This window comes from Streptopelia decaocto (genome assembly GCF_964273445.1).
Source record: "Streptopelia decaocto genome assembly, contig: HAP1_SCAFFOLD_1977, whole genome shotgun sequence".
Taxonomy (NCBI): Eukaryota; Metazoa; Chordata; class Aves; order Columbiformes; family Columbidae; genus Streptopelia; species Streptopelia decaocto.
Window position 1 is genome coordinate 1 of NW_028116141.1, and position 25418 is coordinate 25418.

The 25418-nt window shown below is 66.3% G+C and overlaps 2 protein-coding genes across 2 annotated transcripts; one reads left to right on the forward strand and one right to left on the reverse strand.

Annotated features, from left to right (window-relative positions):
• Window positions 1-1832: 1832 nt before the first annotated feature.
• RBCK1 (RANBP2-type and C3HC4-type zinc finger containing 1) lies at window positions 1833-19334 on the forward strand. Its single transcript, XM_082076983.1, has 14 exons — window positions 1833-1975; window positions 2240-2553; window positions 4083-4193; window positions 5138-5279; window positions 6367-6457; window positions 6535-6808; window positions 8015-8136; window positions 10445-10618; window positions 14662-14822; window positions 15896-16007; window positions 17347-17526; window positions 17605-17703; window positions 17782-17925; window positions 19183-19334. The coding sequence occupies exons 1-14, from the start codon at window positions 1848-1850 to the stop codon at window positions 19261-19263; spliced, it is 2133 nt and encodes a 710-aa protein (XP_081933109.1). The 5' UTR covers window positions 1833-1847; the 3' UTR covers window positions 19264-19334.
• Window positions 19335-21128: 1794 nt separating this feature from the next.
• Window positions 21129-25412, reverse strand: LOC309452345 (cytochrome c1, heme protein, mitochondrial-like). The gene is made up of 5 exons (XM_082076984.1): window positions 25376-25412; window positions 23210-23367; window positions 21683-21843; window positions 21501-21601; window positions 21129-21423 (listed from the first exon to the last, which is right to left on the reverse strand). The coding sequence occupies exons 2-5, from the start codon at window positions 23329-23331 to the stop codon at window positions 21319-21321; spliced, it is 489 nt and encodes a 162-aa protein (XP_081933110.1). The 5' UTR covers window positions 23332-23367; window positions 25376-25412; the 3' UTR covers window positions 21129-21318.
• Window positions 25413-25418: the final 6 nt, after the last annotated feature.

Below are 25418 nucleotides of genomic sequence, written 5' to 3' on the forward strand. Positions count from 1 at the left end.
GCCGCTTCCGCCTGGGCCTGCGGCACCCGGAGCCGGCGGCCGGGGAGGTGGGGCCGGGGGCGGCGGGGGGGCGGGGGCGGGGCGTTTGGACCCGGCTTCGGGGCGGCTTCAGTCCGCGGGCGGGGCGGTTTTAGCCGGGGGTCGGTGCTTTTTTAGCCGGGGTTCGGTGCAGTTTTAGTCCGAGTTTGGTGCGGTTTTAGTCTGAGTTTGGTGCGGTTTTGCCCGGGATTTGGTGCTTTTTTAGCCGGGGTTCGGTGCAGTTTTAGTCCGAGTTCGGTGCGGTTTTAGTCCGAGTTCGGTGCGGTTTTAGTCCGAGTTCGGTGCGGTTTTAGTGCGAGTTTGGTGCGTTTTTAGCCGGGGTTTGGTGCGTTTTTAGCCGGGGTTTGGTGCAGTTTTAGTCCCAGTTTCGGTGTGTCTTGGCCCTCGTTGCTGGAGTGTTGTGCTCCATGCCTCTTTCTGTCCCCACTTACCTCTTGTAGAACCCCGGGGACAGAGCAAAGGGGTGTCCCCAAGAACCTGGGACAGAGCACAGGGGTGTCCCCTAGAACCCGGGGACAGAGCACAGGGGTGTCCCCAAGAACCTGGGACAGAGCACAGGGGTGTCCCCTAGAACCCGGGGACAGAGCACAGGGGTGTCCCCAAGAACCACGGGGACAGAGCACAGGGACCTGTGTCCCCAAGAACCCCGGGGACAGAGCACAGGGCTAGGGCTGTCCCCAAGAACCCGAGGGACAGAGCATGGGGACCAGTGTCCCCAAGAACCCCTGGGACAGAGCATGGGGACCAGTGTCCCCAAGAACCCTGGGGACAGAGCACAGGGAAAAGCCCCGTGTCCCCAAGAACCCCGGGGACAGAGCACGGGGACCCGTGTCCCCAAGAACCTGGGACAGAGCACAGGGGTGTCCCCTAGAACCCTGGGGACAGAGCACAGGGACCCGTGTCCCCAAGAACCCCGGGGACAGAGCACAGGGACGGCCCCATGTCCCCAAGAACCCGGGGACAGAGCACAGGGACCAGTGTCCCCAAGAACTCGGGGACAGAGCACAGGGACCAGTGTCCCCAAGAACCCCGGGGACAGAGCACAGGGACAGCCCCATGTCCCCAAGAACCCTGGGGATGGAGCACAGGGACGGCCCCGTGTCCCCAAGAACCCTGGGGATGGAGCACAGGGACGGCCCCGTGTCCCCAAGAACCCCGGGGACAGAGCACAGGGACGGCCCCGTGTCCCCAAGAACCCTGGGGATGGAGCACAGGGACGGCCCCGTGTCCCCAAGAACCCTGGGGATGGAGCACAGGGACGGCCCCGTGTCCCCAAGAACCCGGGCACAGAGCATGGGGCCCCGTGTCCCCAAGAACCCCGGGGACAGAGCACAGGGATCCATGTCCCCAAGAACCCCGGGGACAGAGCACAGGGATCCATGTCCCCAAGAACCCCGGGGACAGAGCACAGGGATCCATGTCCCCAAGAACCCCGGGGACAGAGCACAGGGCCCTGCGTCCACAAGAACCCCGGGGACAGAGCACAGGGACGGCCCCATGTCCCCAAGAACCCCGGGGACAGAGCACAGGGGTGTCCCCAGGAACCCCGGGGACACAGCACAGGGATGGCCCCGTATCCCTAAGACCCCGGGGACAGAGCACAGGGCCCTGTGTCCCCTAGAACCTGGGGACAGAGCATGGGGACCAGTGTCCCCAAGAACCCTGGGGACAGAGCACAGGGAAAAGCCCCGTGTCCCCAAGAACCCCGGGGACAGAGCACGGGGACGGCCCCATGTCCCCAAGAACCCCGGGGACAGAGCACAGGGACGGCCCCATGTCCCCAAGAACCCCGGGGACAGAGCACGGGGATGGCCCCGTGTCCCCAAGAACCCCGGGGACAGAGCACAGGGACAGCCCCATGTCCCCAAGAACCCTGGGGATGGAGCACAGGGACGGCCCCATGTCCCCAAGAACCCCGGGGACAGAGCACAGGGGTGTCCCCTAGAACCCTGGGGACACAGCACAGGGACCTGTGTCCCCAAGAACCCCGGGGACAGAGCACAGGGACCCGTGTCCCCAAGAACCCTGGGGATGGAGCACAGGGACGGCCCCGTGTCCCCAAGAACCCTGGGGATGGAGCACAGGGACGGCCCCGTGTCCCCAAGAACCCGGGCACAGAGCATGGGGCCCCGTGTCCCCAAGAACCCCGGGGACAGAGCACAGGGATCCATGTCCCCAAGAACCCAGGGACAGAGCACAGGGATCCATGTCCCCAAGAACCCCGGGGACAGAGCACAGGGCCCCGTGTCCCCAGTTCTGACCCCAGCACCGCACCGGCGCTTTGTCCCCGGCGTTGTGACCCCGGCTCCCCCACAACGTGTCCCCCGGTCCCTCCCCAGCCCGTGGCCGAGTACGACCTGCGGGACATCTCGTACCGGGTGTGCGGCGCCGCGGCGCACGAGCTGACGGTGCCCGGCGCCCCCCGGGAGCCGCTGGCCCTGGCCTTCGAGGACGAGCGCGAGGCGCAGAAGTGGTGGACGGTGCTGAGCAGCTCCCTGCGCGAGGTGCAGAAAGGTGGGGGCTGGACAAGGATGTTGGGGGGTTCCTGGGTGTGCTGGAGCCTCCTGGGGACAGAGGGGGCCCTGAAGGACAGGAGGTGACCCAGGGGACAGGAGGTGACCCAGGGACAGAGGAGACCCCAGGACACAGGGGTGACTGAAGGGACAGAGGGGACCCCAGGGGACAGGAGGTGACCCAGGGGACAGAGGAGACCCCAGGACACAGAGGTGACTCAAGGGACAGGAGGTGACCCAGGGGACAGAGGAGACCCCAGGACACAGGGGTGACTCAAGGGACAGAGGGGACCCCAGGGGACAGGAGGTGACCCAGGGGACAGAGGAGACCCCAGGACACAGGGGTGACTCAAGGGACAGAGGGGACCCCAGGGGACAGGAGGTGACCCAGGGGACAGAGGAGACCCCAGGACACAGGGGTGACTCAAGGGACAGAGGGGGCCCTAAAGGACAGGAGGTGACCCAGGGACAGAGGAGACCCCAGGACACAGAGGTGACTCAAGGGACAGAGGGGACCCCAGGGGACAGGAGGTGACCCAGGGGACAGAGGGGGCCCCAGGACACAGAGGTGACTCAAGGGATATAGGGGACCCCAGGGGACAGGAGGTGACTCAAGGGACAGAGGTGACCCCAGGGGACAGAAGGTGACCCAGGGGACAGAGGAGACCCCAGGACACAGGGGTGACTGAAGGGACAGAGAGGACCCCACAGGACAGGAGGTGATTCAGGGGACAGAGGAGACCCCAGGACACAGAGGTGACTGAAGGGACAGAGGGGACCCCAGGGGGCACAGGTGATTCAGGGGACAGAGGGGACCCCAGGACACAGAGATGGCCCCAGGGGCCAGAGGTGACCCTGGGGGACAGAGATGGCCCTAGAGGACAGGAGGAGACCTCAGGGGACAGAGGGGACCCCAGGGTGCAGAGATGGCGCTAGAGGACAGAGGTGACCCAGGGCACAGAGGAGACCCCAGGACACAGAGGTGACTGAAGGGACAGAGGGGACCCCAGGGGTACAGATGATTCAGGGGACAGAGAGGACTCCAGGGGACAGAGATGCCCCCAGGAGACAGGAGGAGACCAGAGGGGACCTCAAGGTGCAGAGATGGCCCTAGAGGACAGAGGTGACTCAAGGGACAGAGGAGACCCCAGGACACAGAGGTGACTCAAGGGACAGAGGGGACCCCAGGGGACAGGAGGTGACCCAGGGGACAGAGGAGACCCCAGGACACAGAGGTGACTCAAGGGACAGAGGTGACCCGGGGGACAGAGGGGACTCAGGGCGCAGAGGTGGCCGCAGGGGACAGGAGGTGGCATCCAGAGGCTTCACAGGGACATTGGCCATTGCTCTCCTGCTCCCTCCCCTCTGTCAGCCCCCAGGACAAGGGTTCAGGTCACTGTCACCTTCATCCCAAGTGACACTGTGTCACCCGGGGCTTGTCCTGCCCGTGGTGTGGGTGTGGGGGACAGCGGGTGACGGTCCCCGCTCGGGGTGGCGCCGCCCGGCTCTACGGTTCCTCCTGTCCCGCAGCCTCGGACACCGCGCCGGCGGCCCCGGCGCCGTCCCTGCCCGCGGCTGCCGGCGGCGCCGCCGCCGACGGGGATCCGGAGACGGCTCAGGCCCTGGAGCTGGCGGAGAAAGGTGCTCGGGGAGGGTCCTGGGCTTTTTGGGGGTTGGGAGTGGGGACGGGCACAGTCGTGGGGCTGGGGGCTCCCCTGCCCATCATGGGCAACCAGATGTGTCACCACAGAGTCGGGTTGGCTGGAAAAGCCCCTCAGGGTCACCGAGTCCAACCATAACCCACCCCGGCACTGCCCCCTGTCCTGAGAACCTCGTGTCCGTCTGTCCGGCCCTCCAGGATGGTGACTCCAGCACTGCCCTGGGCAGCCTGTTCAATGCCCCACAGCCCTTTGGGGAAGAAATTGTTCCCACATCCAACCTCAACCTCCCCTGGCGCAACTTGAGGCCGTTTCCTCTGCTCCTGGCGCTTGTTCCTGGGGAGCAGAGCCCGACCCCCCTGGCTCCAAGCTCCTTTCAGGCAGTTCAGAGATCAGAAGGTCTCCCCTCAGCTCCTGTTCTCCAGCTGAACCCCCAGCTCCCTCAGTCTCCATCACCCTTGTGCTCCAGCCCCTCACCAGCTCCGCTCCCTTCTCTCCACTCGCTCCAGCACCTCAAGGGTTTCTTGGCGTGAGGGGCCCAGAGCTGCCCCCAGGGTTCGGGTTTGCCCCCCCAGGTCCCAGCACAGGGGCGGTCACTGCGCTGGTCCCTCTGGTCACACCAGCCGGGACACTGGTGGCCTCTTGGCCACTGTGACCCCCCAGTCGGGTGGGACAGGGGCTCCCCCAGGGCCGTGTGTGTCCCTGCGGTGTCACCTCAGCCCAGCTGTGCAGGGGGACAGTTCTCACCCCCTGGTGGCCCCAGAAATCTCCCTGGGCTGTGTCGCAGCCGCCGAGCCATCACCAGTGCCATTCCTGCACCAAACCCACCCAAAACTGCTGGTTTGGCTGCGCGGCCGCGGCAGACGCGGTCTCAGCCCCCTCGGTGGCCGTGCCCCCGTTTGACGGTTGTCCCCCTTTGTCCCACAGAGGAGCTGGCGCTGCGCCTGGCCCAGGCCATCGAGTTCGGTGACGAGGAGGCGGCGGCGCGGTGCGCGGTGGCGCTGGCGCGGCAGCTGGCCACGCTGCGCATCCTCTGGAGGGAGGACCTGTACCCCGGCGACGAGATCAGGTGAGAGCTGCCCCGGGGACGGGGACAGCAGCTCTGTCCCCTCCTGTCCCCCGGGAGCGCAGCGCTGAGCCTGAGCCGCTCCGGAGTCCCGCTGCCGCCCGAGAACCATCGAACCGGTTGGGTCCAACCTGTAGCCCAGCCTGGTGCTGACCCTGCAAGTGGCACAAATTAGCATAGTTGCCCAGAAATGGCACAAAAATCATCTGGAATTGGCACAAATAATGGCCTGGAAATGGCAAACAAATGTGCTGGTAACAGTACAGATAGCCTGGAAATGGCACAAATCGCCTGGAAATGGTGCTGAGAGGCTCCAGGAGTTGGGAAGCACCAGATTTAAAGCAAAGGAAATATTGTTGAGTGTATGGGGTTGTATGGAGTGAGTTCCATGCAGTGGGCTACATGGAGTGAGTTACATGGAGTGAGTTACATGGAGTGAGTTCCATGGAGTTGGTTACATGGAGTCACATGGAGTGAGTTACATGGAGTTGGTTACATGGAGTTGTATGGAGTGAGTTCCATGCAGTGGGTTACATGGAGTTGGTTACATGGAGTTACATGCAGTGGGTTACATGGAGTGAGTTACATGGAGTGAGTTCCATGGAGTGGGTTACATGGAGTTGTATGGAGTGAGTTACATGCAGTGGGTTACATGGAGTTTTATGGAGTGAGTTACATGCAGTGGGTAACATGGAGTTACATGGAGTTGTATGGAGTGAGTTCCATGGAGTTGGTTACATGGAGTTACATGGAGTTGTATGGAGTGAGTTCCATGCAGTTGGTTACATGGAGTCACATGGAGTGAGTTACATGGAGTTGGTTACATGGAGTTGGTTACATGGAGTGAGTTACATGGAGTCACATGGAGTGAGTTACACGGAGTTGGTTACATGGAGTTACATCATTGTTATTGGATTCTATCAAGTTCTATTATTGACAATATCCAAGCACACGGTGGAATCGCTGCCCGGGCTGAGGTTGAGGTTGGGCAGGGGACGGACCAGACCGGGGTCAGCGCTTCCCCGCGCGCGCTACCCGAGGTTTGGGCTCCGCCATCCCCCACCCAGCTCAGGCATCCCTCCATTTCCAGCATGGCGGTGGGCGTGGAGGACGCCACGTCGTCGGCCAGCATCACACTCCGCGTCCGCGCCCACAGCACCATCGCCGAGCTCAAGGAGCAGGTACGGCGCGCAACGCCTGTCCCGGCGCGGCGCCGGCCCCGCGCCGCCGGCTCACCCGGCGCTCCCCCCCGCCGCAGGTGTTCCGCGATTACGGTTTCCACCCGCTGGTGCAGCGCTGGATCATCGGGCAGTGCCTGTGCGTGGACGACCGCACCGTCTGGTCCTACGGCGTGCGCCGCGACGGCGACGCCGCCTACCTGTACCTGCTGTCGGCCAGCGCGGCCGAGCTCACCGAGCAGCGCTACGAGGAGGACCAGGCGCGCGTGATGCTCAGCGCCACCTCCCCGCCCGCCAGCGGCAACGGGGGGCGACGCAAATACAACACCCTGCCCAGCGTCTCCCCAAAAAAAGGTGGGGGTGCGGCTGCCGCAGTGGGGGGACGGGGAGCTGTGGGGTGGTTGAGTGGTTGGGTGGGGAGGGACCGTTAAAGGACACCCCGTCCAACCTTGGGGACATTGCACCCAGTGCAGGTTGAGCGGAGTCCAGCCTGGCCTGGGGTGTTCCCAGGGTTGGGGTGTCCCTGGGTTTGGGGGATATTGTTGGGTTGGGGTGTCCCCAGGGTTTGGGGGTGTCCCCAGGGTTGGGGTGTCCCTGGGTTTGGGGGACATTGTTGGGTTGGGATGTCCCCAGGGTTTGGGGGTGTCCCCAGGGTTTGGGGGACATTGTTGGTTTGGGGTGTCCCCAGGGTTGGGGTGTCCCTGGGTTTGGGGGACATTGTTGGGTTGGGGGTGTCCCCAGGGTTGGGGTGTCCCTGGCTTTGGGGGATGTTGTTGGTTTGGGGGTGTCCCCTGGGTTTGGGGGTGTCCCTGGGTTTGGGGGACATTGTTGGGTTGGGGTGTTCCCAGGGTTTGGGGGTGTTCCCAGGGTTGGGGTGTCCCCGGGTTTGGGGGACATTGTTGGGTTTGGGGGTGTCCCCTGGGTTGGGGTGTCCCTGGCTTTGGGGGATGTTGTTGGTTCGGGGGTGTCCCCAGGGTTTGGAGGTGTCCCCGGGTTTGGGGGTGTCCCCAAGGTTGGGTTGTCCCTGGCTTTGGGGGACATTGTTGGGTCAGGGTGTCCCCAGGGGTTGGAGGTGTCCCCGGTTTGGGGTCTCCCTGGTGTTGGGGGTGTCCCCAGGGGTTGGAGGTGTCCCCGGGTTTGGGGTGTCCCTGGTGTTGGAGGTGTCCCTGGTTTGGGGTGTCCCTGGTGTTGGGGGTGTCCCCAGGTTTGGAGGTGTCCCCGGTTTGGGGTGTCCCTGGTGTTGGGGGTGTCCCCAGGTTTGGAGGTGTCCCCGGTTTGGGGTGTCCCTGGTGTTGGGGGTGTCCCCAGGTTTGGAGGTGTCCCCGGGTTTGGGGTGTACGTGGTGTTGGGGGTGTCCCCAGGTTTGGAGGTGTCCCCGGTTTGGGGTGTCCCTGGTGTTGGGGGTGTCCCCAGGTTTGGAGGTGGCTGTGGGGGTCCTGGGGGCTCTCAGGATGGTCCCCCCGTGCATCCCCTGTCACATCTCAGAGTCCCGCACCACGATCCCTGGCACCCCCGTGTCACCGGGGGCTGGCGCTGACGTCCCCTCCGGTGTCACCGCAGGGCAGGGGAGCGAGGCCAGCAGGAGAGGGGACACTGGGGACATCAGCCAGCGCCTGGACTCGCTGCAGCTCGGGGACATGGTCAGCACCCCCCCGGCGCCCAGCCTGCCCTCGCCGGTGCCGGTGCGTGTCCCAGCGTCCCCCCCCGTCACCAACAGTGTCCCCCCCCACAGTGTCCTCCTGTGCAGTGTCCCCACCCCTCTGTCCCCCACGGTGTCCCCCCACGGTGTCCCCTCCCCTCTGTGCTCCATGGTGTCCTCCCAGTCTGTCCCCACCCCTCTGTCCCCCATGGTGTTCCCCAGTCTGTCCCTCCCATTATGTTCCCCACGGTGTCCCCACCCCTCTGCCCCCACGGTGTCCCCCACAGTGTCCCTACCCCTGTCCCCCATGGTGACCCCCATGGTGTCCCCACCCCTCTGTCCCCCACGGTGTCCCCTCCCCTCTGTCCCCATGGTGTCCCCCCAGTCTGTCCCTCCCACTATGTCCCCCACGGTGTCCCCACTCCTCTGTCCCCCATTATGTCCCCCATGGTGTCCCCACCCCTCTGTCCCCCACGGTGTCCCCCCAGTCTGTCCCTCCCATTATGTCCCCCACGGTGTCCCCACCCCTCTGTCCCCCATGGTGTCCCCCAGTCTGTCCCTCCCACTCTGTCCCCCACGGTGTCCCCACTCCTCTGTCCCCCATGGTGTCCCCCCAGTCTGTCCCTCCCACTCTGTCCCCCACGGTGTCCCCACTCCTCTGTCCCCCATGGTGTCCCCCCATAGTGTCCCCACCCCTCTGTCCCCTACGGTGTCCCCCCAGTCTGTCCCTCCCATTATGTCCCCCATGGTGTCCCCTCCCCTCTGTCCCCCACGGTGTCCCGCCAGTCTGTCCCCACCCCTCTGTCCCCCATGGTGTCCCTCCAGTCTGTCCCTCCCACTATGTCCCCCAGTCTGTCGCTCCCCTCTGTCCCCCATGGTGTCCCCCCAAGTCTGTCCCTCCCACTCTGTTCCCCACGGTGTCCCCACCCCTCTGTCCTCCACGGTGTCCCCCCAGTCTGTCCCCACCCCTCTGTCCCCCACGGTGTCCCCACCCCTCTGTCCCCCACAGTGTCCCCCCATAGTGTCCCCACCCCTCTGTCCCTCACGGTGTCCCCCAAGTCTGTCCCTCCCACTATGTCCCCCAAGGTGTCCCCACCCCTCTGTCCCCCACGGTGTCCCCCCAGTCTGTCCCTCCCACTATGTCCCCCAAGGTATCCCCTCCCCTCTGTCCCCCATGGTGTCCCCACCCCTCTGTCCCCCACGGTGTCCCCCACGGTGTCCCCACCCCACTGTCCCCCATGGTGACCCCCAGTCTGTCCCTCCCACTATGTCCCCCACAGTGTCCCCATCCCTCTGTCCCCCATGGTGTCCCCACCCCTCTGTCCCCCATGGTGTTTTCACCCCACTCCGTCCCCCCCAGTGTCCCCCCACCTCGGTCCCCCCCAGTGTCCCCACCCCCTGTCCCCCACAATGTCCCCACCCTGTGATGTCACCCCGTCCCCATGCGGGGGTGCTGGGCACAGCGGGCGCTCCCACCATGTCCCGTCCCAAACAATGGGCCCAATTTCACAGCCGCTATGAGTACCAATTAACAAACCGTTTAACGAGTTTGCAGCTTTTAATCAGCTTTTTATATTCAAACAAATGGAAACGCTCGCTGTTCCCTGCGCCTGCATGGACACGGTCACACGGTGACACGAATTCGTCCCAAACGCGGTGACACGGTCGTCGAGTTTGTCCCAAACGCAACCAGACGGTGGTCGAGTTTGTCCCAAATGTGGCGACACGATGGTCGAGTTTGTCCCAAATGTGGTGACACCATGGTCGAGTTTGTCCCAAATGCAACCAGACGGTGGTCGAGTTTGTCCCAAATGTGGCGACACCATGTTTGAGTTTGTCCCAAATGCAACCAGACGGTGGTCGAGTTTGTCCCAAATGTGGCGACACGATGGTCGAGTTTGTCCCAAATGTGGCGACACGATGGTCGAGTTTGTCCCAAATGTGGCGACACCATGTTTGAGTTTGTCCCAAATGCAACCAGACGGTGGTCGAGTTTGTCCCAAATGTGGTGACACCATGGTCGAGTTTGTCCCAAATGTGGCGACACCATGGTCGAGTTTGTCCCAAATGTGGTGACACCATGGTCGAGTTTGTCCCAAATGTGGCGACACCATGGTCGAGTTTGTCCCAAACGCCTCTCAAAGTGCCACCCGGGTCCTCGGTGCCACCATTCTGGTTTTGATGTCGTCCCAATTAGTCCCTAATTAACGGCGGCACAAACCCACGGCCTCCGGTGTATCCCCCCCAGGAACAATGCGCTCCCACGTCTCCTCTTCAACGAGAACCAGGGTGGCGCGAGGCCGAGTCGTGTCCGTGTTGGTGACCCCGTGTGTCTGTCCCCGTGTCCCCAGGCGGGCTGGTCGTGTCCCCAGTGCACGTTCATCAACAAGCCCACGCGCCCCGGCTGCGAGATGTGCAGCGCCGACCGGCCCGGCGACTACGTGGTGCCCGGCGGCCACCAGCCCGACGAGTCGGAGCTCTGGCGCATGCAGCAGGAGCAGGAGGGGATCCGGCAGTACCAGCAGGTACCGGTGTCCCCTGCTTGGGGACAGACGCGGGGACGGGGGGCTGGGGCGCGCAGGGACACCAAGGGGTGACACGGGGGGGCTGCACCCGCTTCTCGCTGCCATGAGGGGCAGCTGGGGTCTGTCACTGCGCCGTGGGGACAGGCAGGGGTGTCACAGTGTCCCTGGGGATGGACAGGGGTGTCACAGTGTCCCTGGGGATGGACAGGGGTGTCACAGCGTGAACACCGTGTCCCTGGGGATGGACAGGGGTGTCACAGTGTCCCTGGGGGGGGACAGGGGTGTCACAGTGTCCCTGGGGCTGGACGGGGGTGTCACAGCGTGAGCACCGTGTCCCTGGGGCTGGACGGGGGTGTCACAGCGTGAGCACCGTGTCCCTGGGGGGGGACAGGGGTGTCACAGTGTCCCTGGGGGTGGACAGGGGTGTCACAGTGTGAGCACCGTGTCCCTGGGGTGGGACAGGGGTGTCACAGCGTGAGCACCGTGTCCCTGGAGGTGGACAGGGGTGTCACAGTGTCCTTGGGGCTGGACAGGGGTGTCACAGCGTGAGCAGCGTGTCCCTGGGGATGGACAGGGGTGTCACAGTGTCCCTGGGGATGGACGGGGGTGTCACAGCATGAGCACCGTGTCCCTGGGGATGGACAGGGGTGTCACAGTGTCCCTGGGGATGGACAGGGGTGCCACAGTGTGAGCACCGTGTCCCTGGGGGGGGACAGGGGTGTCACAGTGTCCCTGGGGGTGGACAGGGGTGTCACAGTGTGAGCACTGTGTTCCTGGGGACAGGCAGGGGTGTCACAGTGTCCCTGGGGGTGGACAGGGGTGTCACAGCGTGAGCACCGTGTCCCTGGGGATGGACAGGGGTGTCACAGTGTGAGCACCGTGTCCCTGGGGATGGACAGGGGTGTCACAGTGTCCCTGGGGATGGACAGGGGTGTCACAGCATGAGCACCGTGTCCCTGGGGATGGACAGGGGTGTCACAGTGTCCCTGGGGATGGACAGGGGTGTCACAGCGTGAGCACCATGTCCCTGGCGGGGGACAGGGGTGTCACAGCGTGAGCAGCATGTCCCTGGGGGTGGATGGGGGTGTCACAGCGTGAGCACCGTTTCCCTGCAACCTGGGGACATGCAGAGGTGTCACATCCTGAACAGCGTGTCCTTGGGGACAGGCAGGGGTGTCACATCCTGCACAGTGTGTCCCTCGGTTCAGGCAGGGATGTCACCTTGTGGGCACCATGTCCCTGTGCCCTGGGGACATGCAGCGGTGTCACAGCATGAGCACTGTGTCACTGACAACATGCAGAGCTGTCACAACATGAGTGAGCACCATGTCCCTGTGCCCTGGGGACAAGCAGGGTTGTCACATCCTGAGCACCATGTCCCTGTGCCCTGGGGACAAGCAGGGTTGTCACATCCTGAGCACCATGTCCCTGTGCCCTGGGGACAAGCAGGGTTGTCACATCCTGAGCACCATGTCCCTGTGCCCTGGGGACAGGCAGGGGTGTCACATCATGACTGAGCACCATGTCCCTGTGCCCTGGGGACAGGCAGGGGTGTCACATCATGACTGAGCACCATGTCCCTGTGCCCTGGGGACAAGCAGGGTTGTCACATCCTGAGCACCATGTCCCTGTGCCCTGGGGACAGGCAGGGCTGTCCCATCCTGAGCACCATGTCCCTGTGCCTGGGGACAGGCAGGGCTGTCCCATCCTGAGCGCCGTGTCCTTGGCTGGTGGAGCAGACTGGCACGGCAGGGCCTGGTGTCACCGTCCCTTGGCAGGACGTGTCCCCCCCTCGGGCAGGTCCTTTGTCTCAGTGCACAGGCGCCGTGTCCCTCCCGTATAGTGTGACACTGAGCCAAGGAGCCACCGGGCTGCGCTTTCCAGACGCCATTGCCCAGCAATGGGGGGGTCTGCTGGCACCCCCAGCCCCACGCAGGGATCGGGGGGTCCCTCCGGCCCCCCCACTGACCGACCTTCTCTCTTCTCTCTGCACCGGGACCCGCCGCTTGCAGGGACGGCGAGAGGACGGCTCGGCCGCGCTGCGCCCCGGGGGCGCGGGGTGACATGGCCCGGCCCCCCACTTCTGCTGCCCCCCCAGTTCTACTGCCCCCCCAGCTCTGCTGCCCCCCAGCTCTGCTAGACCCCCCTCTGGCCGGGCCCAGTGTCCCCCAGGACCCCCCATCATCCCCTATGGTCCCACAGTGCCCACCAGGACCTCTCAGTGTCCCCCCAGTGTCCCTGAGGGGGACCCCCCATGTGCACCCGGAAGCTGCCACCGGGCCCCCCCACACTGAGAGCTGGTGTGGGGATGTGCAGCAGAAGCTGAGCCTTGAGGGCCATACTTGGGGGGCTCTGAGCCTTGGGGGTCCATACTTGGGGGGCTCTGAGCCTTGGGGGCTGTACTTGGGGGTCTCTGAGCCTTGGGGGTCTCAGTCTCAAGAGGGTCTGTGCTCAGGGGTCTCTGAGGCTCGGGGGGGCTGTACTTGGGGGGCTCTGAGCCTTGGGGGTCTCAGTCTTAAGAGGGACTGTGCTCAGGAGTCTCTGAGGCTCGGGGGGGCTGTACTTGGGGGTCCCTGAAACTCAGGGGTCTCTGAAGCTTGGGGGGATATCCTGGGGGTCTCAGGCTCGGGGGGCTGTGCTTGGGGGTCTCTGAGGTTTGGGGGGGGTCTCTGAGGCTTGGGGAGCTGTGCTCAGGGGTCTCTGAGGTTTGGGGGTCTCTCGGGCTCAATGGGGACCTTACTTGGGGGGTCTCTGAGGCTCAGGGATCTCTGAGGTTTGGGGGTCTCAGGCTTGGGGGGCCATGCTTGGGGGTCTCTGAGACTTGGGGCCCTGTACTTTGGGGTCTCTGGGACTTGGGGGTCTCTGAGGCTTGGGGGGCTGTACTTGGGGGTCTCGGGCTCAGGGGGGGCTGTACTTGGGGGTCGCTCAGGCTCGGGGGGCCCATGCTCAGGGTCTCTGAGACGTGGGGGTCTCGGGGGGGGCAGGTTGGTTATTCTGTGTCGCACTTTGCACTGGAGATCTGGCCCCACAGCGGGACCCCCACATCCCTGGGGGAGGGACGGGACCCCCGGGTTGGGCCCCGTGGGGGGGACTGCGCCCCCCCAAGCGTCTGTTGGGTGCCTGGCAATGCCATGGGGGGTGCCACATGTGGACCCCCCCCAATTAAAGCCTTATCCCACCAGCGCGGCTCTGCCATCTTCTTGTGTCGGCGGCTGCCAGGGGGCATGGAGAAGTGGGGGCCTGGCCTGGGGGGGGTTAATCCCAGTTTGAGAGGGGCTAAGCCCAGCCTGGAGGTGTTAAGCCTGGCTTTTGGGGGTGGACACCAGCTCAGGGCGGTTGAGCCTCATTTGGGGGCTTAATCCTGGCTTGGGGGGCTTGAGTGCAGTTTGAGGGCTTGATCCCAGCCTGGGGGAGTTGAGCCTGGCCTGGGTGTGTTGAGCTCAGTCTGCAGGGCTTAAGCCCAGTTTGTCAGGGGTAATCCCAGCCGGGGGAGTTGAGCCCAGCCTAGGGCTGTTAAAACTGGCTTTTGAGGTCGAGCCTAGCTAGGAGGGAGTTGAGCTTGGCTTGAGGGTGTTGAGCCCAGTTTGCGGGGGTTGAGCCCCGTTTGACAGTTTAAGCCTGGCCTGGAGAGTTGAGCCCAGTTTGAGGGCTTAAGCCCGGCCTGGGGGTGTTAAGCCTGGCTTTTGGGGGTTCAACCTGGCTGGGGGGGGGGGGGGTTGAGCCCAGCTTGGAGTGGGTTGAACTCAGCTCAGGTGGAGTTCAGCCTGGCTTAGGGGTGTTGAGCCCAGCTTGGGGGGTGGGAGCTCTGTTTGAGGGCTTAAGCCTGGCATGGGTGGTTGAGCAAGGCTCAGGGGATTAGGGGATTAGGCCCATCTTGGGGGGGGTTGAGCCTGGCCTAGGGGGTTAGACCCAGCTTGGGGAGGTTGAGTCCAGCCTGGGGGGAGGTTGAGCCCAGCCTATGGGGTTAGGCCCAGCTTGGAGGGTTGAGCCTGGCCTAGGGGGTTAGGCCTGGCTCAGGGGGCTGTCGGGCGCTGTCCCCGCAGGCGCTGGAGGCCGAGCGGCAGCAGAACTTCCAGCAGCTGCTGCGGCTGGAGGACGAGGGGCTGGTCCCCAACCCCGAGGGGCTGGAGTGTCGCATCTGCTACCAGCACGTGCCCCCCGGCGCGGGGGTGCTGCTGCGGGACTGTCTGCACAACTTCTGCAGGTACCCCCGGGACCCCCCGGGACCCCCTGGGACCCCCCGGGACCCCAGACCTTCCTGCCGACTGGCCCCAGGACCCCCCAACCTCACACTGTCCAGCCCCAGGACCCCCCAACCCACACACTGACCAGCCCTGAGACCCCCCCACCAATCAATCGCATGACTGGCTCCAAGACCCCTCCCCAACCTTCACAATGACTGGCCCCAAGACCCCCAACATCTCATGAGTGACCCTGGCCCCCCGCCCCCCAAATGGTGACTGGCCCCAACATCCCCCAGCCCTCAGCTCGGCCTAGGGGGTTAGACCCAGCTTGGGGAGGTTGAGCCCAGCCTGGGGGGAGGTTGAGCCCAGCCTGGGGGGAGGTTGAGCCCAGCCTAGGGGGTTAGGCCCAGCTTGGGGAGGTTGAGCTCAGCCTAGGGGGTTAGGCCCAGCTTGGGGGGGTTGAGCCTGGCCTAGGGGGTTAGGCCCAGCTTGGGGAGGTTGAGCTCAGCCTAGGGCGTTAGGCCCAGCTTGGGGGGGTTGAGCCTGGCCTAGGGGGTTAGGCCCAGCCTGGGGCGAGGTTGAGCCCAGCCGGGGGGGTTAGGCCCAGCCTGGGGCGAGGTTGAGCCCAGTCTAGGGGGTTAGGCCCAGCTTGGGAGTGTTGAGCCAGGCCTAGGGGGCTAGGCCCAGCTTGGGGAGGTTGAGCCTGAGGCCCCCACCATCATGGTGACCAGCCCCAGGACCCTCCACATCACATGACTGGCCCCAGGACCCCCCCACATCACATGACTGGCCCCAGGACCCTCCCACCCTTGTGGTGACCAGTCCTGAGAGCCCCCCAGCCCTGAGACCCCCCCAGCGCTTCCAGTGACCAGCCCCAAGACCCCCCCGAGCCTTCATGGTGAGCAGCCCTGGGACCCCCCCACCGTCATGGTGACAGCCCCGACCCCCCTCCAGCCCCAAGGACCCCCTCAGCGTCACAGTTACCAGCCCTGAGACCCCCCCCAGCCCTCACGGTGACCATCCCTGCGCCCCCACCATCATGGTGACCCCCCTGTCCCCAAGCCCCCCCGCGGTGACGGGTCGCGTTGTGCAGGGAGTGCCTGCGGCAGGTGATCAACTACAGCGAGGAGCCGGTGGTGGCCTGTCCCTTCCGCGATGACACCTACGCCTGCGGGAGCCACCTCCAGGAGCGGGAGATCCGCGCCGTGAGTGCTGGGGGGCCTGGGGGGGCCCAGCCCCGGGCAGGGGTCCCAGGGCGGCCCCTGGGCTGCGGGCAGTGGGTGTCCCCGCTCGGTGTGGTGACATGGGGGGTCCTGGGGCTGTGGGTGGCACAAGAGCATGCCGGTGGCATGGGGGGGCTGGGGGGCACAGGCAGTGAGGGTCCCCACTCAGTGCTGGTGACACGGGGGTCCCCAGGGCTGGGGTGGGTGTTCCCACTCAGTGCTGGTGACACGGGGGTCCCAGGGCTGGGGTGAGTGTCCCCATTCAGTGACGGTGACACAGGGGTCCCCAGGGCTGGCGTGGATGTCCCCAATTAGTGCTGGTGACACAGGGGTCCCATGGCTGGGGTGGGTGTTCCCACTCAGCGACGGTGATACGAGTGTCCCCACTCAGTGCTGGTGACATGGGGGTCCCATGGCTGGGGCGGGTGTTCCCACTCAGTGATGGTGATACAGGGTCCCCAGGGTTGGGGTGAGTGTCCCCCCAGCAGTCAGGGGTCCCAGGGCTGTGGGTGGCGGGTGTCCCCACTCAGTGCTGGTGGCATGGGTGTCCCAGGGCTGCGGTGTCCTGTGTCAGTCCCAGGGCTGTGGGTGGCGGGTGTCCCCAGTTGGCGCTGGTGCCACAGGGGTCCCAGGGCTGCGGTGTCCCATGTCGGGGGTCCCAGGGCTGTGGCTGGTGGGGGTCCCCATTCAGTGCTGGTGGCACAGGGGTCCCAGGGCTGGGGTGTCCCGTGTCAGGGGTCCCAGGGCTGTGGGTGGCAGGGGTCCCCACTCAGTGCTGGTGGCACAGGGGTCCCAGGGCTGTGGGTGTCCCGTGTCAGGGGTCCCAGGGCTGTGGGTGTCCCATGTCAGGGGTCCCAGGGCTGTGGGTGGCAGGGGTCCCCACTCAGTGCTGGTGGCACAGGGGTCCCAGGGCTGGGGTGTCCCATGTCGGGGGTCCCAGGGCTGTGGGTGGCAGGGGTCCCCACTCAGTGCTGGTGGCACAGGGGTCCCAGGGCTGTGGGTGGCGGGTGTCCCCAGTTGGCGCTGGTGCCACAGGGGTCCCAGGGCTGCGGTGTCCTGTGTTGGTCCCAGGGCTCTGGGTGGTGGGTGTCCCCCACTCAGTGCTGGTGGCATGGGGGTCCCAGGGCTGGGGTGTCCCATGTCGGGGGTCCCAGGGCTGCGGTGTCCTGTGGTGGGGGTCCCAGGGCTGTGGGTGGCAGGGGTCCCCACTGAGTGCTGGTGGCACGGGGGTCCCAGGGCTGGGGTGTCTGTCCCATGTTGGGGGTCCCGGCGCTGCGGCGCCCCGCGTCGCGGTGCCGGTTCCCAAGGCGCGCTCCCGCAGCTGGTGTCGGCGGAGGAGTACCGGCGCTTCCTGGAGCGCAGCCCCGCGCTGGCCGAGCGCCGCAGCCGCAACAGCTTCCACTGCCGCAGCCCCGACTGCCGCGGCTGGTGCATCTACGAGGACTCGGTCAACGAGTTCCGCTGCCCCATCTGCCGGGCGCTCAACTGCCTGCTCTGCAAGGTGACCCCCCCAGAGCCCCCGAGTCCCCCCACACCCCGGGGGGGCCGCGGTGCTGAGCGCTGCGTCCCGCCCCCCCAGGCCATCCACGAGGGGCAGAACTGCCGGCAGTACCAGGACGACCTGCGGCTGCGGGCGCACAACGACGCGGCCGCCCGGCAAACCAACGACATGCTGCAGGTCCGGGGGGGCCGGCGGGGTCGGGGGGGGTGCGGAGGGTCCCCGTGTCACTCATGGTCCCCTGTGCCCCCCCCCTAGACGCTGGTGCAGCTCGGGGAGGCCATGCACTGCCCCACCTGCCGCATCGTGGTGCAGAAGAAGGATGGATGCGACTGGATCCGCTGCACCGTGTGCCAGACAGAGATCTGCTGGGTGACCAAGGGACCGCGCTGGGGACCCGGGGTGAGCGGGGGACACGGGGACACCCCTTCCCGCAGCTGGGTGACCAAGGGACTGTGGGGGGACACAGGGACACCCCCTTCCCGCAGCTGGGTGACCAAGGGACTGTGGGGGGACACGGGGACACCCCCTTCCCGCAGCTGGGTGACCAAGGGACTGTGGGGGGACACGGGGACACCCCTTCCCGCAGCTGGGTGACCAAGGGACTGTGGGGGGACACGGGGACACCCCCTTCCGGCAGCTGGGTGACCAAGGGACTGTGGGGGGACACAGGGACACCCCCCTTCCCACAGCTGGGTGACCAAGGGACTGTGGGGGGACACGGGGACACCCCCTTCCCACAGCTGGGTGACCAAGGGACTGTGGGGGGACACGGGGACACCCCCTTCCCGCAGCTGGGTGACCAAGGGACAGCACTAGGGACCTGGGGTCAGTGAGGGGGACATGGGGACACCCCCATCCCTGGGTGACCAAGGGACTGTGCTGGGGACCTGGGGTGAGCAGGGGGGACACAGGAACCTGGAGCTGGGTGACCAAGGGACAGCACTGGGGACCCGGGGTGAGCGGGGGGACACGGGGACACCCCCTTCCCACAGCTGGGTGACCAAGGGACCGCAGGAGGGACACAGGGACACCCCCTTCCCGCAGCTGGGTGACCAAGGGACTGCAGGGGGGACACCCCCTTCCTGCAGCTGGATGACCAAGGGACCGCAGGGGGGACACGGGGACACCCCCTTCCTGCAGCTGGGTGACCAAGGGACAGCACTGGGGACCTGGGGTCAGTGAGGGGGACATGGGGACACCCCCATCCCTGGGTGACCAAGGGACCGTGCTGGGGACCTGGGGTGAGCAGGGGGGACATGGGGACACCCCCATCCTCACAGCTGGGTGACCAAGGGACAGCAGGGGGGACACAGGGACACCCCCTTCAACACAGCTGGGTGACAAAGGGACAGCACTGGGGGTCCCAGGGTGAGCAGGGGACACACACAGTGACCCCCTGTCCCCTGGTGACAAAGAGCCCACGCTGGGGACCCGCAGTGAGTGGGACGGGGGGGCCACAGGGACCCCCCATCTGCACAGCTGGTGTGGGGGGCACGGGGGAGGACACCAGGGACCCCCTGTCCCCGGGTGCCAAAGGGACAGCACTGGGACCCCAGGGTCAGCGAGGGGGTGACACAGGAACCCCCATCCCCACAGTGACACTCTGGTGACCCATGGTGGGCTCTGCCCTTGACCTTGACCCCCGTGTCCCCCCAGGGCCCCGGGGACACCAGCGGCGGCTGCCGCTGCAACGTCAACGGCCAGAGGTGCCACCCGCGCTGCCAGAACTGCCACTGAGCGGACGGGACACGGCTCAGGGACGACCCGACGGACAGACGGACACGGGGGGCGGGGACGGGCCCCCGGCGGGGCCGGGACAGGCGGGGGGCTGGGGGGCTCTGTGGAGCCGCGGCCGGCAGCGCAGACCCCCCTGCAGTGCCAATAAAGCTGCTGAGCGCCACGGCTGGGGCTGGGGGGCCTGAGTCACCCCCGACATGGGGCGATGGGGATCAGCCTGTTAATGAGCCCACAGCTGGGGGGCCTGAATCACCCCCTGAGATGGGGGCAATGGGAGTGATGGGGATCAGCCTGTTACTGAACCCACAGCTGGGGGGCCCTGATTCACCCCCCAAGATTGGGGCAATGGGGGTGATGGGGATCAGCCTGTACCCACAGTGATTCACCCCCCAAGACGGGGGCGATGGGGATCAGCCTGTTACTGACCCCACAGCTGGGGGAGCCTGATTCACCCCCTGAGATGGGGGCAATGGGGGTGATGGGGATCAGCCTGTTACTGACCCCACAGCTGGGGGGCCCTGATTCACCCCCCGAGATGGGGGCAATGGGGGTGATGGGGATCAGCCTCTTAATGACCCCACAGCTGGGGGGGCCTGATTCACCCCCTGAGATGGGGGCAATGGGGGTGATGGGGATCAGCCTGTTACTGACCCCACAGCTGGGGGGCCCTGATTCACCCCCCGAGATGGGGGCAATGGGGGTGATGGGGATCAGCCTCTTAATGACCCCACAGCTGGGGGGGCCTGATTCACCCCCTGAGATGGGGGCAATGGGGGTGATGGGGATCAGCCTGTACCCACAGTGATTCACCCCCCAAGACGGGGGCGATGGGGATCAGCCTCTTAATGACCCCACAGCTGGGGGGGCCTGATTCACCCCCTGAGACAGGGGTGATGGGGATGAGCCTGTTACTGAACCCAGAGCTGGGGGGGCCTGTTTCATCCCCCCCGAGATGGGGGTGATGGGGATCAGCCTGTTACTGACCCCACAGCTGGGGGGCCCTGATTCACCCCTGAGATGGGGGTGATGGGGATCATCCTGTACCCACAGTGATTCACCCCCCGAGATGGGGGTGATGGGGATCATCCTGTACCCACAGTGATTCACCCCCCGAGATGGGGGTGATGGGGATCATCCTGTACCCACAGTGATTCACCCCCCGAGATGGGGGTGATGGGGATCATCCTGTACCCACAGTGATTCACCCCCCGAGATGGGGGCGATGGGGATCAGCCTGTTACTGACCCCACAGCTGGGGGGCCCTGATTCACCCCCGAGATGGGGGTGATGGGGATCAGTCTATTATTGAACCCATAGCTGGGGGGCCCTGATTCACCCCCTGAGATGTGGGCAATGGGGATCAGCCTGTTACTGAACCCACAGCTGGGGGGCCCTGATTCACCCCCCCCAACCCCGAGATGGGGGTGATGGGGATCAGCCTGTTAGTGACCCCACAGCTGGGGGGCCCTGATTCACCCCCCTGAGACAGGGGTGATGGGGATCAGCCTGTTAATGACCCCACAGCTGGGGGCCCTGATTCACCCCCCCCGCCCCGAGATGGGGATGATGGGGATCAGCCTGTACCCACAGCTGGGGGGCCCTGAGTCACCCCCAAGATGGGGCGATGGGGATAAGCCTGTTACTGAACCCAGAGCTGGGGGGGCCCTGATTCACCCCCGAGATGGGGGTGATGGGGATCAGCCTGTACCCACAGCTGGGGGCCCCTGATTCACCCCCCGAGATAGGGGTGATGGGGATCAGCCTGTACCCACAGCTGGGGGGGCTGTGATGGGGATCAGCCCATTAACGACCCCCCAGGCTGGGGGGGCCATGGGGGGCTCAGCCATCACCCCACACGCTCCCCCTGGAACAACCGAGACTTTATTTCCGTGCCCCCCCCGCCCCACCGAGCACCGGCCCCCAGTGTGGGGGGGACGAGCGGGGGGGCCGTTGGATCCGGAGCAGCGGGGGCGCGCGATGGCCCCCCCCCCGCAGCCGGGGGGTGTGCGCGGTGCAGCTGGAGGGGCGGGGGGGACACCCCATTTTCCCCCCCCCTTACTTGGGGGGCTTGTAAACCACTTTCCTGCTCTTCATCACCGACCACTTGTGGCGCTTCATGTAGAACAGCAGGGAGATGAGCAGCCCCGAGAGCATCAGCATCTGGGGGGGCACCGAGGGGTCACGGGGGGGCCTGGGCACCTGGACCCCCCCCCCCGCCGTGTCCCCATGTCACCCACCTTGAGCCCCATGCGCTTGCGCTGGTCGTGCTCCGGCTCGGCCGCCCAGCGCAGGAACGTGCAGACGTCCTTGGCCAGCTGGGACAGGGTGGCCGGTGTCCCTGGGGGGGACACACGGGGGGGTGAGCACCCCGGGACCTGCCCCCCGCCCCCCCACCCGGCCGGCCCCGTTCCCCCCGTACCGTCGTCGTACTCCAGGATCTCGTTGTAGATGGGGGGGGCCATGCCGATGGCCTGCCCGGGGAAGTAGGGGTTGTAGTGCAGCCCCTCCCGCACCGTCACGCCCGCGGGGGGGTCGCAGTAGCCGGTCAGCAGCGAGAACACGTAATCCTCACCGCCGTGCCTGGGGGGGGCAGCGTCAACGCGGGGGGGCCGGCTGCCGGAGCACCCAGGACCCCCCAGGGTCCCACAACCTTCCCCCTCAGGCTCCCCTAGAGCCCCCCCCGGGTCCCCCAGATCCCTGAGCACCCAGAACCCCCCAGGGTCCCCCAACCCCCCTCTCAGGCTCCCCTAGAGCCCCCCCAGGGTCCCCCAGATCCCTGAGCACCCAGAGCCCCCCCAGGGCCCCCTAGAACCCCCCCCAGGGTCCCCCAGATCCCTGAGCACCCAGAGCACCCCCAGGGTCCCCTAGAACCCCCCCAGGGTCCCCCAGCCCCAGGAGCACCCAGAGCCCCCCCAGAGCCCCCTAGAGCCCCCCCAGGGTCCCCCAGAACAAACCCTGGGGTCCCCCAGCCCCATGAGCACCCACAACTCCGCCCAGGGTCCCCCAGTTTTTCCTGCGGGATCCCCAACTCCAGGAGCACCCAGGACCGGCTGAACCCCCACTGGGGTCCCCCAGAACCCCCCCAGCATCCCCCAGCTCTGTGAGCCCCCAGAACCCCCCTGGGGTCACCCAGGAACCCCCCAGGGCCCCCAACCTCCATGAACACCCAAAAGCCCCCTGGAGCCCCCCAGTTCTGTGAGCACCCGGGACCCCCCTCTGGGGTCCCCAGAACCTCCCCCGGGGGTCCCCCAGCTCCATGAGCACCGAGGGCTGGGAGAACCCCCCACTGGGGTTCCCCAGTTTCCCCCCCCCAGGGCCCCCAGCTCTGTGAACACCCAGAAACCCCCCCAGGGACCCCCCCGATCCACGAGCACCCAGATCCCCCACCAGGGTGCCCTAGAACCCCCCGATCCCTGAGCACCCAGAGCCCCCCAGAACAAACCCTGGGGTTCCCCAGCTCCATGAGCACCCAAGACTGGCAGAGCCCCCCCAGTTTCCCCCCCCGAACTCTGTGAACACCCAGAAACCCCCCCTGGGACCCCCAGGTTCCTGAGCCCCCAGAACCCTCCCCTGGGGTCCCCGAGCTCTGTGAGCACCTGGAACCCACCCCCAGGGTCCCCCAGATCCCTGAGCCCCCAGAACCCTCCCCTGGGGTCCTCAAGCTCCATGCGCACCCAGAACCCCACTGTGGGGTCCCCCAGATCCCTGAACCCCCAGAACCCTCCCCTGGGGTCCCCGAGCTCCATGAGCCCCCAGAACCCTCCCCTGGGGGTCCCCAAGCTCCATGAGCCCCCAGAACCCTCTCCTGAGGTCCCCAAGCTCTGTGAGCACCTGGAACCCACCCCCAGGGACCCCCAGATCCCTGAGCCCCCAGAACCCCCCCCGGGGTCCCCCAGATCCCTGAGCCCCCAGAACCCCACCCTGGGTCCCCCGGGCCCCCCCTGACCGGGCGTTGACGATGTAGCTGAGGTCGGGGGGCAGCGCCCCGTTGTTGGCGGCGCGCGCGGCCTCGGGGTTGGGGTACGGCTTGGGGAAGGCGTCCGACAGCTTCCCGGGGCGCAGGAACATCTCCCCGTTCTCGTCCGGCCCGTCCTGCACCTCCACCTGTGACACCGCGAGCACCGGGGGGGACACGCCGTGAGCACCGGGGGGGGACACGCCGTGAGCACCGGGGGGGACACACCGTGAGCACCGGGGGGGGACACACCGTGAGCACCGGGGGGTGCGGGGGGACACGCCATGAGCACTGGGGGGTGCGGGGGGGACACGCCGTGAGCACCGGGGGGTGCGGGGGGGGACACGCCATGAGCACCGGGGGGTGCGGGGGGGACACGCCGTGAGCACCGGGGGGTGCGGGGGGGGACACACCATGAGCACCGGGGGGTGCGGGGGGGACACACACCATGAGCACCGGGGGGTGCGGGGGGGACACACCGTGAGCACCGGGGGGTGCGGGGGGACACGCCATGAGCAGGAACACATGGGGCTGAGTGGGGACACTGGGGTGGGGGAGCAGCAATGAGCGGTGACACTGGGGCTGTCCCTGGGGGGGACAAAGAGTAAGGAGTCGGGACACTGGGGGGACACACGGCAATGACAGGGGACACTGGGGCTGTCCAAGGCGGGGGCACAGCATTGAGCAGGGACACTGGGGGACACACAGCGCTGAGCGGTGACACCGGGGCTGTCCTGAGGCACACACAGCATTGAGCAGGGACACTGGGGGACACAGCGCTGAGCGGTGACACCGGGGCTGTCTGGGGGACACACAGCAATGAGCAGGGACACTGGGGGGACACACATGGGGCTGAGCGGTGACACCAGGGGGGGACACGCAGTGCTGAGCAGTGACACCGGGGCTGTCCTGAGGCACACACAGCAATGAGCAGGGACACTGGGGACACACAGTGCTGAGCGGTGACACTGGGACTGTCCTGAGGCACACACAGCATTGAGCAGGGACACTGGGGACACACAGCGCTGAGCGGTGACGCCGGGGCTGTCCTGAGGCACACACAGCATTGAGCAGGGACACTGGGGACACAGCGCTGAGCAGTGACACCGGGGCTGTCCTGAGGCACACACAGCATTGAGCAGGGACACTGGGGGACACACAGCGCTGCGCGGTGACACCGGGGCTGTCCTGAGGCACACACAGCATTGAGCAGGGACACTGGGGACACAGCGCTGAGTGGTGACACCGGGGCTGTCCTGAGGCACACACAGCATTGAGCAGGGACACTGGGGACACACAGCGCTGCGCGGTGACACCGGGGCTGTCCCGGGGGGACACACAGCATTGAGCAGGGACACTGGGGACACACAGTGCTGAGCGGTGACGCCGGGGCTGTCCTGAGGCACACACAGCATTGAGCAGGGACACTGGGGACACACAGCGCTGAGCGGTGACACCGGGGCTGTCCTGAGGCACACACAGCATTGAGCAGGGACACTGGGGGACACGGCGCTGAGCGGTGACACCGGGGCTGTCCCGGGGGACACACACAGCATTGAGCAGGGACACTGGGGGGGACACACACAGCGCTGAGCGGTGACACCGGGGCTGTCCCGGGGGTCACACAGCATTGAGCAGGGACACTGGGGGGGACACACACAGCGCTGAGCGGTGACACCGGGGCTGTCCAGGGGGACACACAGCATTGAGCAGGGACACTGGGGACACACACAGTGCTGAGCGGTGACACCGGGGCTGTCCAGGGGGACACAGCGCTGAGCGGTGACACCGGGGCTGTCCCGGGGGACACACAGCATTGAGCAGGGACACTGGGGACACACAGTGCTGAGCGGTGACACCGGGGCTGTCCTGAGGCACACACAGCATTGAGCAGGGACACTGGGGGGACACAGCGCTGAGCGGTGACACCGGGCTGTCCCGGGGGGTCACACAGCATTGAACAGGGACACTGGGGACACACAGCGCTGAGCGGTGACACCGGGGCTGTCCCGGGGGTCACACAGCATTGAGCAGGGACACTGGGGACACAGTGCTGAGCGGTGACACCGGGGCTGTCCCGGGGGTCACACAGCATTGAGCAGGGACACTGGGGACACTGGGGCTGCGCGGCGCCCCGGGGCCGTGTCGGGCACCCACCTCCTCGGCCAGCGCCTTGGCCTCGGCCTCGGTGTGCGTGACG